Source organism: Ruditapes philippinarum, unplaced genomic scaffold (assembly GCF_026571515.1).
Source record: "Ruditapes philippinarum isolate M1 unplaced genomic scaffold, ASM2657151v2 ctg171_1_1_1_1, whole genome shotgun sequence".
NCBI lineage: Eukaryota > Metazoa > Mollusca > Bivalvia > Venerida > Veneridae > Ruditapes > Ruditapes philippinarum.
The window spans coordinates 103489-118537 of record NW_026860846.1 but is presented as its reverse complement, the minus strand read 5'-3'; the positions used below and the strand labels follow the sequence as shown (position 1 = coordinate 118537).

General features: G+C 31.6%; 2 protein-coding genes across 3 annotated transcripts; both read left to right on the top strand.

Annotated features, from left to right (window-relative positions):
• Positions 1-553: 553 nt before the first annotated feature.
• LOC132713551 (myb-like protein X) lies at positions 554-1948 on the top strand. The gene is made up of 2 exons (XM_060696191.1): positions 554-1866; positions 1920-1948. Exons 1-2 carry the CDS (start codon positions 645-647, stop codon positions 1946-1948), a joined length of 1251 nt encoding a protein of 416 aa, XP_060552174.1. The 5' UTR covers positions 554-644.
• Positions 1939-14103, top strand: LOC132713548 (uncharacterized protein MAL13P1.304-like). 2 transcript variants are annotated; one of them, XM_060696185.1, is made up of 4 exons: positions 1939-4046; positions 7108-8916; positions 11055-11073; positions 13659-13844. In XM_060696185.1, the coding sequence occupies exons 1-4, from the start codon at positions 2037-2039 to the stop codon at positions 13697-13699; spliced, it is 3879 nt and encodes a 1292-aa protein (XP_060552168.1). In that variant the 5' UTR covers positions 1939-2036; the 3' UTR covers positions 13700-13844. The 2 variants fall into 2 exon arrangements, with proteins under 2 accessions (XP_060552168.1, XP_060552167.1); XM_060696184.1 differs by lacking the exon at positions 11055-11073 and having other exon boundaries at positions 13659-14103.
• Positions 14104-15049: the final 946 nt, after the last annotated feature.

The window sequence follows — 15049 nt, the reverse complement described above, 5'->3', positions numbered from 1 at the left end:
GTCGGACTGCGCGATTGGATGTGCAAGCTGGACCGGCTCAATGATGGTGGCTAAAGACTAAAACTTAAGCTTCCTTAAAAATAAGTCGATGCCAAATTATTCATTTGGATCTGTAAATATTCTTTGCTTGATTATATAAAAATAACTTTTATGATTATTTTTTAACAATGATTGTTTGATTAAGTATAAGATTTCATTCCGTTTGATTGATTTTTAAAACATAAAAATGTAAGTTAAGAGTTAAAATTTCTCTTTTCTTTTAAAGTATGAAGATGTAGTTGTTCTCAGCACAGACACTATGCTATGCTTTTTCTAAAAATAAACAGCTTTAAATCTATTATTGTTTTTGGATATTTTTCAAGTGGCTGCTTCAAAAAATGGAACTTACAGATTTCTATTTTTAAATAATGTGATTAATTTTTTTTTCATTTTTAGTTTTTATTCTAAAATTTCATCATTCCAGTTATTTTCTTCAAATTAGTTTTTTATTTGAAGATTATTTAAACAATGTTTAAGTTCTGACTGATCATACGGACTTTACTGCTATACACATGCTACAAACTAAACAGCTTTCCTTGTTTTTTTTATTTCAGAATGAGAAAGTAGATACAACTAAAGACGCCGAAGAGTTATTATTACTGCGTATGCGTAAACGGTCTAAAAGACGCCGCGAAAATAGAGGAACTTTAATAGACTTGGTAACAGAAGTAAAAAACATGGCGGAGGTTTCTAAAATGAAGCTTACCGAAGAAGCTGTCAATTCCGAAAATCCGGATATAATGCTCAACACAAAAGATACACCGGAAAGTACATTGACAGCAGATGATGCATCGAAACCAGGTTTAAATCAAATGGAAGAACCAAAGTCATCTAAAGTTACCAAGAAACTTGAAACGAACAAAAATGAATCTAAAATTAAAAATGACTCTGATAATACAAAAGATATAAAGCCAGACGTTTCTATGAATAAAGGAAAAGGATTAAAAAAAGATAATAAAAAGGTAAAAAAATCCACTGCAAATCAAGAATTATCTGCTGATAAAACTACCAAAACCACCGGTAAAGATAATATTGCAAAGTTAAATCACACGAAACGACAAAATAAAAAGAAGGGCGAAAATGATAAAAGTGAAATAACACGAGAAGTGTCCATTAATCCTGGTGTAGATAAAGATAATGAAACATCGGCTATATCAGGATATGAACCAAATACAGAAAAAGAAGTGAGCACAGAAGTGATAAATTTAGCACAGAAATCTGACTCGAACAACACTTTTAAGGAACAGGACGAGAACAAAATGAAAACTGATGATATTACAAACAAAGATATTTACCAGAATACAACCACTAATGAGACTTTTCAAAACATGGATTTTGACAAAAAGGAAAATACGAACATAAATGATAAAACTCTTGAAAAAGTTAATGTTGAAGATGGACGAAGAAGCCATGAAAGCACACAAGTTGAAAAAACCGATGAGGATGAACTTAGTAAAGATGACCATGACCGAAGCAAAAATATTCATGTCGAGAGTAACGACTTACAAAATGAATCCGAAATCCAAAATGATAATACAAAAGATATAAAGCCAGACGTTTCTAGTAATAAAGGAAAAGGATTGAAAAAAGATAATAAAAAGGTTAAAAAACCCACTGCAAATCAAGAATTATCTGCTGATAAAGCTACAAAAACCACCGGTAAAGATAATATTGCAAAGTTAAATCACACGAAACGACAAAATAAAAAGAAGGGCGAAAATAATAAAAGTGAAAAAACACGAGAAGTGTCCATTAATCCTGATACAGATACAGATAATGATACATCGGCTATATCAGGAAATGAACCAAATACAGAAAAAGAAGCGAGCACAGAAGTGATAAATTTAGCACAGGAATCTGACTTGAACAACACATTTAAGGAACAGGACGAGAACAAAATGAAAGCTGATGATATTACAAATAAAGATATTTACCAGAATACAACCACTAACGAGACTTTTCAAAACATCGATTTTGACAAAAAGGAAAATACGAATATGAATGATAAAACTCTTGAACAAGTTAATGTTGAAGATGGACAAAGAAGCCATGAAAGCACAGAAGTTGTAAAAACCGATGAGGATGAACTTGGTAAAGATGACCATGACCGAAGCAAAAATATTGATGTCGCCAGTAACGACTTAAATGATAGAGATAACACTGATAAAAAAGAATCTGACAAGGAATCTAACGTGAGAAACAATTCTGCAGGGCAGGACAGCAAAAGAGTGGGAAGTGTTGAAAAAAGAATCGAAAATATTGACCAGAATACAACAATCAATGAGAGTTTTCAAAACACCGATGCTGACAAAAAGGAAATTTCTAATAGGACAACTGAAACTCTTGCAACGGTTATTGCTGAAAATGAACCAAGAAGCCATGAAAGCACACAATTAGACAAAATCGATGAGCATGAGCTTGATAAAAATAATCATAACACAAGCAAAAGTGTTGATGCCGAGTGTAACGAATTGAACGACAGAGATATCATTGATAAAAAAGAATCTGGCAAGGAATCTGACGTCAGTAACACTTCTACAGGGCAGGACAGTAAAAGAGTGGGAAGTGGTAAAATCAGAAACAAAAGTACTGATCAGGGTACAACCATTATTGTGAGTTTGCCAAACATAGATGCTGACAAAAATGAAAATACTAATAGCATCCCTGAAACTCTTGAAACGGTTATTGCTGCAGATAAAGAAATAAATCACGAAAGTACACGAATTGACAAAACCGATGGATATGATCTAAGTAAAGATACACATGGCAGAAGCAAAAATGTTGATGTAGAGTGCAGTGATAGAGATAGCCTTGATAAAAATAAATTTTACAAGACAGATGATCACAAAGAATGTGCTGATGGAAGGGACATACGTTCCGACGTTAGAGAAGACGAGCTATACATTCCTGATGATGTGAAAAGTGAAGAGAAGAATTCTTCAGGAGAAAGTTTTTCACAGGAACGCTCAGACTCTGAAATATTGAAGGAAGTAGCTGACGTTAATCAACCAAGTGAAAAGGAAACAGAATACGAATCAGAAAATATTATCGAAGAAGTACGAATTAAAGATGGAAAGTCAACACTTGTTTTATACAAAGTTAAAGAGAAGTCTTTATTAAACGTGGAGCGAAATGATTCTGGTGATATAGAGTTGAAACATAAAATCGCGAACAATGACAGACATAAAAGTAATATTCAGCCTTTAGATGGAGATATAAATCATAATACAAGCTTTGAAAATGAAGGTAGTGTTAAGCGCAGTGAAATAAAAACAGAAACGTCCAAAGAGGCAAGACATATTGTAGACAAACACAAACAAGATGATGTCGTTACATCTGTTTCAGCTGAATTATCAAGCCAATGTATTAATAGCCACCATGATGTCATTAATTCGGAGAATTCTCTTGAAACCAATGCTAAACCCAATAAGACTGAAATAAGTAAAGGAGATTCTTATATCCAGTCTGTAAATCATAATGGGGGCATTAATATTAATCAAGATACCCAAGAGAATACTTCTATTGAAAAAGAATCATTGTCCAAGAACAATATCAACAACGATCAAATGAACACTGGGATATCAAATGATGATAAAATTCAGGAAAAATCAATAAATGATGATAAAAATGAGGGAGAGGTTCACTTTGATAAAGGAAAAAATGTTAATGATGAAAAAACGGGAAACGATCACCTGGGGAATGAAATAAAACACAATACCCATGATATAAATTCAAAACAGGAATTAACTTCGGATTCATATTCGGATGATAGAAATGCAGTTATTAGCGATCAAGAGAAAACGGATGATATGGCTGTGATAAAGGATGAACCTGCAACAAAAGTGAACTATCAAGAAGACGGCGAAAGTGGATTTTCTGAGGACGAGAAATCCGACGTAGGATACGAGGGTAAAGGTAATGGTAAAAAAGAAACTAAGTTAGAACCTGGGACCGACAATACCGAGCAGCCTGAAAGGAGAAAGTCGAAGAAAGGGATGACGGCAGAGGTGAGTACATTTAATCGATAAACATTTTTATTAAACGGTTTAAAAAGTTTACAAAATTAGTAACTATTGTATACTATGATTATAAACTTCCTGAATAAAGACAATTCATCATATGATTTAGATTTCGTAAAAGCTATCAATAAAAACAATCAGCTATTTTTAAGATGTGTAGACTGTATGTAGTTAAACTTAACAACACTCATGGTTTCCAGGAAAGTTACATATAAATGTTTTAATATTTAGGAATGGGTGAATTTTTTGCGCGAAATAAATCGTAAAAAGGTAAGTCCGTGCACAAAATTTAAATTTTAAATCTTTGCTATCAGGGTATATACATATAACGTCACATCGTTATTGTGTTGTAATAATAATAATGTAATAATGCACCTTGCTTTAAATTGTGCAAAAGCACGTAAAGCTCAGACCCGCAGGGGATCCACCCAGGATGCTTAAGGGGCTGAAGTCCCCCACCAGACGCCCAGGCCTGTTGATTTTTCCTATAAAATAAAGGCTAAAAGAGAAACATATCAGCAAAAACTGGCTCAAGATAAATGTTGGTCACTAAATCTTTATTACTTGTCATAAAACTGCGAAAGCACTGCCTCGAGGCAATCTAGGGGTTATCCATATACTTTCAGAACAGAACATGACTTTTTGGTCAATGTATTGGCAGATTCAAGTGTCTGCATGATACTGAATTAATTGGTCTGGAAAAGAGATCCATGGTAGATCTACTTGTAAATGAAAATAATAGCTCCATTTTGCAACATATGTGGCGTGCATAGCACCGACTTAAAGCCTCAACTAATTGTCACGCACAAAGCATTATCTTCAAGCCACGTATATCTGTTACGCATATTGCACCGTCTAAAAGCCACTTACATTTGTCACGCACATAGGACCGGCTTAAAGCCACAGACATCTGTTACGAACATAGCACCATCTAAAAGGCACATATATCTGTCACGAACATAGCACCGTCTTAAAGGCACATATATCTGTCATGAACATAGCACCGTCTTAAAGCCACAGACATCTGTCATGCACATAGCACCGACTTAAAGCCACAGACATCTGTCACGCACATAGCACCGGCTTAAAGCCACATAAATCTGTCACGAACATAGCACCGTCTTTAAGGCATATATATCTGTCACGCACCTTACACTGTCTAAAAGGCACATATATCTGTCACGCACCTTGCACCGGCTTAAAGCCACAGACATAACATTCATACAAAACGTCCATAAAAATAAGCCTTGTAACCGTCATATAAGCTCAATAGCGAGAAATAGAGGTTTCTTAAATTTGAATCTCCGAAACATAGTTCCTACATAGAATGTCTTCGAAATGAAAATATCCATTAGACCCTATGTTTTTCTTTTCTTATTCAAGAATTGGGAAGAATTGACCCTTTCTACATGAATAAAGTTATTATTGGTTAAAAAAGAAATCCGGAAAACGGGCAAGTTTAAAACTGAACAACTTTACGAACTCTAAAAGATTTGTATACAATCGGCACATTTTCAATAAGATTTTCAAATACTAATAAAAGCTATGGAAGTGTATCATTTCGATAGTCTCATAGAATACTAGTTGAAATTCTTGAAAACAATGTTTAAAAAGTTTTAAGTGATTTACTTTGAATATTTTATTTGAAGGATGCTAATTTTATTTTGTTCTAGAACAATCCATGTTCTGTTTAGATAAGTGATACCGGATCACGCACATGAATCTCACACCTACCAACAACACATACATATAAATATTGCGTGGATTTTTTTGTCATGTATCTTCTATCTTAGGAATTACGTGTCCTAGACTATGGACCAAATCACTTTTGACATTAATGTATTAATAAATTTCTTATTTCCGATTTCGTCTTCGGTGAAACTTTATTACGAAATTTCACATACGTCGATGTGACGTCACGTTGTGCTCTTCGTTTAATATATTAATTATAATTAAATACGAGCTTTAAATTTTTAATGACTTTTACATTTTTTTTTTCATTTTTGAACAGCTTATATTGTGTTTTATATAGATTTACTTTAAAATTCTAATGTTGCTAATGACGTAATTATGTGCTTAATTTGTATTGTAATTTACGATGGAGTAAGACCTTTTGATCTTAAATAAATATTGTATTTTCTACAATACTGAGCAATTATTAATTATTTAATAAGTGTAGTTTATTAAATTAGGAATTATTCAGTATAATGAATAAGTATGTTTAAAGATATCTTATGACCATCAAATTGCAATCAAGATCAATAGATTTCTAAATACTGTTTATGTACTCTCCACTTTAAATTGATATATTCAGATAAATTGATATATTCAGAAAATGATTCATTGTCAGTAGAATAAAGAGAGGCTTCTCTAAAATAGAAAGTTTGTTTATGTAACAACAATAATTGTAAGGTTTTCATAATCCTTTCACAACGAATAGATTTTCCGATATTCCACAACAAACGTCATAAGAGCGAATATTTCACGAATGCCTAAATTAATAATTTCATAAAATACATGATCACATGTTGGACAAGCTAAAAAAATGCAATATATACGCTTTTTAGCCATTTGATTTGCTTTGTAAAAGTCATTGTTTTAAAATTGTGGTGCTTATTTGTCATGCTTTGATCTCGTCTTTGATCATTTTTCCCCCAGTTTTATGCCAGATGAATCAATGAATATATACATGTTGTTCTTGTTTAAAGAATTCCTGAACAATTTTTTGATAGGCAGCTATAAAAAAGACAGAAAAAAACAAAAAAAAAAAAAACGTAAATTTACATGTACGAAGAATTCTATGGCGCATCGCAAATTATAATTTTATTAAAACGTTTTATACACAATGTACGAGCTATAAAGATGTAAGAAAAATAAGCTTAACTTGAAAAACAGTTTATTATAGAAGACCATTTATTATGAAGAATAATCGCAGTTCCAGTTTCACTTTACTTTTCTTCATGATACAAGAAAACACAGTATTAAAACAATATAAAACACATGCTTATTGCTTTAAACTGATACATTTCCATTTATATTTATCTTTTAGACAAGTATCGCTTCCGACAGAATGTTAAGTTCTCAAGCACGTATGATATTACTTATGGAAAAAACCAAGCAGACGAATGAAAATTATGGGAAAGAACACATTAAAACAATAAAGCTTTTTGAGGAAACAAGGGGAGTCTTTTCAGATTTAGAATTTTTGAGAGGTAAAGGGAGAGGTTTGCAGTTTCGTGAGAACTCATCAGAAGAAAACGCTGAAATTACAGAAGACAAGGAAGAACCACAGACAGCACCACAGGATCAAGAACAAGTTGGAGATGTTGATACGGAACAGAACAAAAGCGAAGAACCCAAAACAGAAACTGACGGAAAGGAAAATGAAGAACCTAAAGCAGCGACCAAGGAAACAAATGAAGTAAAGCCAAAGAAGAAGAAAGTCAAACTCGCTGCCGTTGCTCCTCCAAAGCTTAGCGACGAAAGAATACGACAAATACGCGAAATGTATTGGAGCAACGGACAAGGTAATAGCGAAACGTTTGAACTAGATGGTGAAGAGTATTTCCTTGATCCAAATGGTGAATTGGTGAAATCAATAAAGTTCAATGCATCAAAAAAGATAGATACAAGATGGGATCCAAATCATCCTATGTTTAAAAAGCTTCAAAATAAAAATAAAGGGCTTGAAATAAAAGGAATTGTACAATCTGTAAAAGCAGCTAAACCTTTAAAATTAAAAACAAATGATATTTCATCGAGTAATGTTTACGTTACAGAGGCAAAGAGAATATATCCCAAAGGGTTTGAGGAAGATAAAAATGCTAAAACTGAAAATAAAAAAGTTAAAAGATTGAAGAGTTTCAAAACAAAGTCTGTGGACATTGGGAACACTGGACAAGAAGTCAACGATTCATTGACTAGAATAGAAACTAACGATACTGATAATGCAATAAAAAAGAAATTGAATCGAAATGCTAGTGTGCCTAATAAACTTGGGGCTAATGACAAACATTTTTCACAAGAAACAGTTGAGGGAGATGTTAATAAAAGAAAATTGAGGAAAACAAAAAGTGTATCTTCAAAAATTGCTGAATCTAAAAACGAAAGTAATAATGACAATGAAACACCCGAAGTTGGTAAAAAGCTTCGAGTTAAAACATCAAAATACAACAATTTTGTTGATTCAGAGAAAGACAACGTATCAGTTACAACTGCAGAATCGAGCAAAGAAAATAAAACAGAAGTAATAAAAAAGAAAAAGAAATTGAAACACAAATCTAATTCTAGCAAGGAATTTGAAGATGATTATGCCTTTCTTAGAGAACAGAACGAATTTTCTGAAAGTACAGTAAAATTGGACGAAACAGAAATAATCAGAAACTCGAAGGAAACTGTCATTAAAAAACATCCTAAACCAGCACACAAAAAAAGTTTGCCTGATCTGGAATTTCAGACAAAAGACGAGCAATTCAATAAATGTAGTACTCCCTCTGATCAGCAGGATGAGAACAATATAACAAATCCTAATGAAAACGACCAGCAAAGTGATGAAATAACTGCCTCAAGGAAGAAGACGATTAAAAAGAGAATTAAGAAGAAAAGGACAAGTAGCAATAACTTGCATGCATTGAAAATATTTCAGGAAGCTCGGGAAGATTTACCCAGGGATTTGAGCATTATCAAGGACACCAATGAGGACAATTCTCAAAAAGTCCCTAAAGTAAAAAAGGTGCCGGTAGAATACAGTAGCAGCAGCTCGTTGGTGTCCGGAAAGTCAGATATGTCAATGCAAACAGCGGTTGAGATCATGCAGTCCAGAGGCAGATTTTATGGTAATCCTGCTGGTAGAAATGGGGTAAGCTGTTAAGTGTTAAAAATAAATATGTCTTTGTGATAAATAACAGTGCCCTTATCTTGTATAAAGGGCTGAAATTGCAGGCTGCATAATGTAAATTAGGGAATGCATGTAAGCAATGCCACTTCTAGTGTTAGCATTAGCAGTACAAACGATATAGCGTGTTTTCTTTGCATCAAAACATTTACTTTCAGTCTACTACTATCTAGTGCCTCTCCCTGTTTATTCAAATTATGAACTTGAAAATGATATATGTACCTATGTTCAGTCTCAAATTTAGTGAATCAATTAAGACAAAATACAAGCCCTTTTTAATCGGAATATTGATTACTATTTGTAATATTGGCTAAAGCCACATAAAACTTTAGATTCTTTTTTATTTATTTACACATGTCTAAGCCAATAATCTTGCATTGGTCCGGAAACTTGAAAAGGCCTCCATTTAGTGCGATTATTGAATTTTGTTCGATTTGATCAGACGTTTTTACACAAATCAATTCATTTTATTCCAAAATAATGGACCATTTTTGTTTGTTATTCTTCGTAACTTTTCTAAAAATGCTTTAAGTTCTTTGTCTATGCGAATTTTTGTAAAAGAGGAACAGATTCCTCTTCGCCTAGACCAAAACTTCAAGAATATCGCGAAATAAACGGATTAATTTTTAATTTTGATATTTGGGAATAAAATAAATTAATTTATGTTAAAACGGCTAATCAAATCGAATGAAAATCAGTCGACTTACACATCATGATCTTTATTGGAGGCCCTTTAACTTTTCCGTACATTGGTTATTTTGTGCCAGTAATTTCAATATAATTTAATATGAAATGAATTATTCATGCTGGTTCGTGATTTGCGATAGACTGATTTATGCCCTATTGTTTAGACACGTTTACAATTACTAGAATCTAAAATAGCAGACATGCAAATCCTTAGTTTCACTCATTTACGGCTTTACATATCCTGTTAATTAAATTTGCGTTTAATTTGACATTCATTAGTCTGTTGTATTTAGGTCTGCACTTGTTTTTCACTGCATAAACATATAAAGACAGAGAAGTGGCGTATTATATGTTAACCTTAAAATTCATAATTTACAAAGTATAGCCTCGAAGGGGCAATTTCATTCAAATTAAAAACGCTATAGTGTCTGTATCATACATTAAAGTTTAGTTAGTACATCGTTTATAACTACCAATTTAGCAATTAAATAATGGAAATATGAACAACATAGCGAGGAAAAAGTGAATAAGAATGACATCTAGTCTTTGTGAATAAAATGAATTCTATCTATCTATCTATCTATCTATCTATCTATCTATCTATCTATCTATCTATCTATCTATCTATCTATCTATCTATCTATCTATCTATCTATCTATCTATCTATCTATCTATCTATCTATCTATCTATCTATCTATCTATCTATCTATCTATCTATCTATCTATCTATCTATCTATCTTTCATCCATTAAACTCTTTCTTGATAACGTTAATGTTATTATTATTTTTTATTTTATGTGCTAATCACCGAAAGAATAACGATTCTTTTCTTCAAATATTTCTGATATTTTTCATCATTTTCATATTGTAATAGTTTTGTGGATTATCACCTTCTGTTATAGTTTTGCGGACTATCTGTTTCAGGGTAGTGTGAAAAGCAACGAATCTTTAGATTCTATTAGAAGTGATCGATACAAGGGTAAAAAGCACAAAATATAGTACATTTGAGCCGCGTCATGACAAAACCAACATAATGGGTTTGCGACCAGCATGGATCCAGACCAGCCTGCGCATCCGCGCAGTCTGATCAGGATCCATGCTGTTCGCTATCAGTTTCTCTACTTGTTATAGGGTTTGTAAGAGAACAGCATGGATCCTGATCAGACTGCACGGATGCGCAGGTTGGTCTGGATCCATGCTGGTCGCAAACCCATTATGTTGGTTTTGTCACGACGCGGTACATTTATATATCGTATGTCCAGTATATATATGTCATGTCTTTGTACAGAAGTATTGTCATATTCAGTAATGTATTGATAATGAATTCCGTCCTCGGATGGTCTGTTTTCAATACATTTTACTCTGGTGAAATCGTTGAATTTTGACTTTCCCAACATCATACTCTTGTTTCAGGCATTTCGTGGTGGCGCTCGTAAGTATTTGCAACTCATGCACTATTTAACCAAAACTGCACAAAAATTAGCACGGGTAGAAAATGGCATTTCATAAAATTGAAATGAAGAATGTGTTAGTGTAAAATTGTCTATGTCAGAATAAAAATATCGAACTCTTGAGGAAAAAAATGATAGGAAATATTCCTTAGAACTATGCTTTTGATTAATATAAAAAAATCATAACATTTTAAAAGAAATGTGTACACATGTCGGTTTACATTTCAAAATCAACAAAGCATTGCCATTATAAACAAAGTTAAGACAAGCAAATGCAATAATTATTTTTGTTTCTTACAAGATCTATTCAGATAATTATATTTTAATGAAGCTATAAAACTATATAAGAGAATATCTATATACACATACAGTCTTATTATCAACTAGTAAAGCAAATGAGTAAAATGCGTTGGCACATAACAAAGCACATTTTATCAAGCAATGTTTAGCCAAATTAAATAAGAAATCAAAATTCAAAAGAATTATAATAATTTTTTATTACAAATAAAGTGAACTTTTGTTAGATCTTTGGAGGAATTGTGTGGTGTTTTATTTGAATAGCAGACGCTTAACTTTTGTCCTATTTGTAGAGGAAAACATCTGGACTACACAGAATTGACACCAGTTATTTTTAGTAGTAGATAGAATAGAATGTAGACTGCAACTGTAATCGATTCCAATTGGCTGGGAGGAATTAGCACCATTTGAATGTGATATAAGTTAATGAAGATGAATCAAAATAGTAATAGTTATGTGATCACAGATATTCTAGTTAAATATAAAAAGATTCATACATTTTGTCCTTTTCGTGTGTATGGGTAAACAATTGTGACTAAACCGTATATGTTGCAAGTATGGGCACCAATCAATGCTTTTAAAGGTCTAATATATAATATCTAGTTATAATGTATATTAGGATTTTCTTGAAAGAAAGACGACCGAAAAACAACAACCAAACGAACAAATAAACCATTAAGTTTATACATTATTTATTTGTGAATTAATTGTTATGTTGAATAATAGAAAACAAAACTCCAGTATAATCTAAAATATTTGTATTGTAATAAATAAGAAAATAAACTTACATTCATTGTACATAATTCTTTTATGTATATACATATCATATTAGATATTCATTGAAAATAATATAGTTTGTTTTGAATGTGATATGCAAAACAGTCAAGATTTTAAAACAGTCTTTCATACCATCATGTGATATTTATAAACATATATTGCGTCTATTTTAATGTGTAGAGGACATATTTATTGCCAGGTATTACAAACATCTATATACCAATGTCATATGTATCCTGCTTATGCATGTTATATATATTATATATCGTAAGTAATTGTAATTGGCAGCGTATTGTTGATATATCGTAAGTAATTGTAATTGTCAGCGTATTGTTGACTGCATGTCATTGAAAATTGTAATTGTTACATTGTATATCGTAATGGTAGCATTGTAAACTGAAGTGGCTACTTTATAATCTGTAATGGTTAAATTGTAATGGTTATATTGTTAACTGTAGTGGTTGCATTGTTAATTGTAATGGTTACATTGTTAATTGTAATGGTTACATTGTAAATTGTAATGGTTACATTGTAAACTGTAACGGTTACAATGTGAATTGAATGGTGACATTGTAATATGTAATGGTTACATTGTTAATTGTAATGATTACATTGTAAACTGTTATGATGAAATTGTAATTGTTAGGGTATTGTTGCATGTCATTGTAATCTGTAATGATTACATTGTACATTGTAATAAGTAAATTGTAAATTGTAATGGTTACATTGTAAACTGTAATGGTTATATTGTAAATTGTTATGGTTACATTGAAAATTGTAATGGTTACATTGTAAATTGTAATGGTTACATTATAAACTGTAATGGTTACATTGTATACTGTAATGGTTACATTGTAAATTGTAATGGTTACATTGTTAACTATAATGGTTACATTATAAACTGTTATGGTTTCATTGAACACTGTAATGGTTACATTGTAAATTGTAATGGTTTCGTTGTAAACTCTTACAGTCACATTACTTTACTTTAGCAAGGAGATTATTACAAATTTTAAGGTATTTGAACCATAGAAAATGCATATAACGTTCTTTCCATCTGCTATAAAATAGAAATATCTGGTATTGCTTCACCGCCAACTGAAAAGAGAAATATCTTGTATTGGATCACGATTACATATTAGATAATAGTTTTAGATAATTACTATTAGATAATAGTTTTAGATAATTACTTTCACAATAATTTCACTCCTATATCATTTATTTTTAATATAATGAACCGAAATTTGATTTTTTTTATTTCTATGCTTTTGTACGATTGTTTTGATTTTCATGAAAATATACAGCAGTTAGTATGTATGATATGTTCACCTGTGATAATTTTGGCAAGTACATGTTTAATTCAGCATTTATATTCTAGTATTTGTCATGCAAAACCGTTAGTCAAAATGCATTATACTGTTGAAACTGTTTTCGTTTTTTATAAAACTATTTTCGTTTTTAATCACATTTTCGTTTTAAATAATAATTTCAGAGAAACGAACCAAGAGAACACCGAGTATACCGGCTATATAAGGAAATACAAACAATCCGTCGGAATACAGCTCCTCTGACAGAACCTACCTCTTCCATTGCTGATCCTAGTACATCTGTTATAAACGATCCGGACACTGGCTTTTTACTTCTTAACTATGAACGTAAAAACAGATGTTTCTGCAATAAAAACCGAAGAACTCCAAATGCCGATCTTAGAAAGTTTCTTTACGGGAGTCTCGATTACGAAGTGTGTTCTAAAGTGAGAGGTTTAAATCCTACATTCCGACGACGACTGAAGGCATATGACTCTTTGAAAATGAAAATGTATGTTAGATGATCCTTAAAGAGAATGCACTGAGGATGAAAGGACTGGAATTAATATTTGTAGACCAGTTAATGACACCATGGGCTATTAATTTGTGTGCAACACAGTTTTAGATCGTTTACTCCATCCCCCCTTTTTTTAGAGCTGTCATCGATATCGACAATATCGATGTATCGTTGATATTTTTTTGTCGATCAATAATCGATACACATTTTAAAAAATCGATACTTTTGACTTATAAATTGAATGTCTAGAAATTATACAATTCACCCAAAATATATGCAGAAACAATTATTTATATCAAATGTGATGCTTTTGTTATATAGTGGAATTATTTCATAGCAATGGTGACAAAAAATATCGTCTAGAAAAAATCATGCAGTGGACAAGACACTGTACAGAACATGTTTTTGACTGAAATCATTGAAACAGGTATGCAAATGAATGACAGACAAGTGAGTATAGGATATTATCGATATATCGGTGTATCGTTGATTTTAGTTACTTGATATCGATATATCGTTGATATGCTTTGCACTGAATCAATGACAGCTCTACTTTTTTTAAAGAGTTATTATACGTATTAAGTAATGTTACATGCAAATTAATCCAAAATTGGAAATCGTTTAAACGCTTTTACTCAGAACAGGTTATAATTGAACAAATATATTCTGGTTAGTAGCTATACATTTTTATTATCTTCATTTCAAGTGCACCGGTTGATCTTTGTTATAAATTGAAATTTTATATTTTTATGATCATTTCTGTTCAAACATTTTTTTTTTTTATCTCATTGGAACTTCGTCGTTATGTTAAATTATACTATAAATACATTATGATGTCGAATAACGTTTCCTCCAATTTATATTGTTTTGTTAACTTTTCTTTAGACATTAAATTTTGTATTTCAGTCCTATGATAATATCATTTTTGTATTTAATTTACTGAAAATTGCCAGGGGATAATTTAAAAGATTTTTTATCTGGAAAAAGTGTCCTTCGGAAGCATTAAATTCAGCAAAATTATATGAAAATTGCAGACACGGTTTACTTGAGTCTGTACAT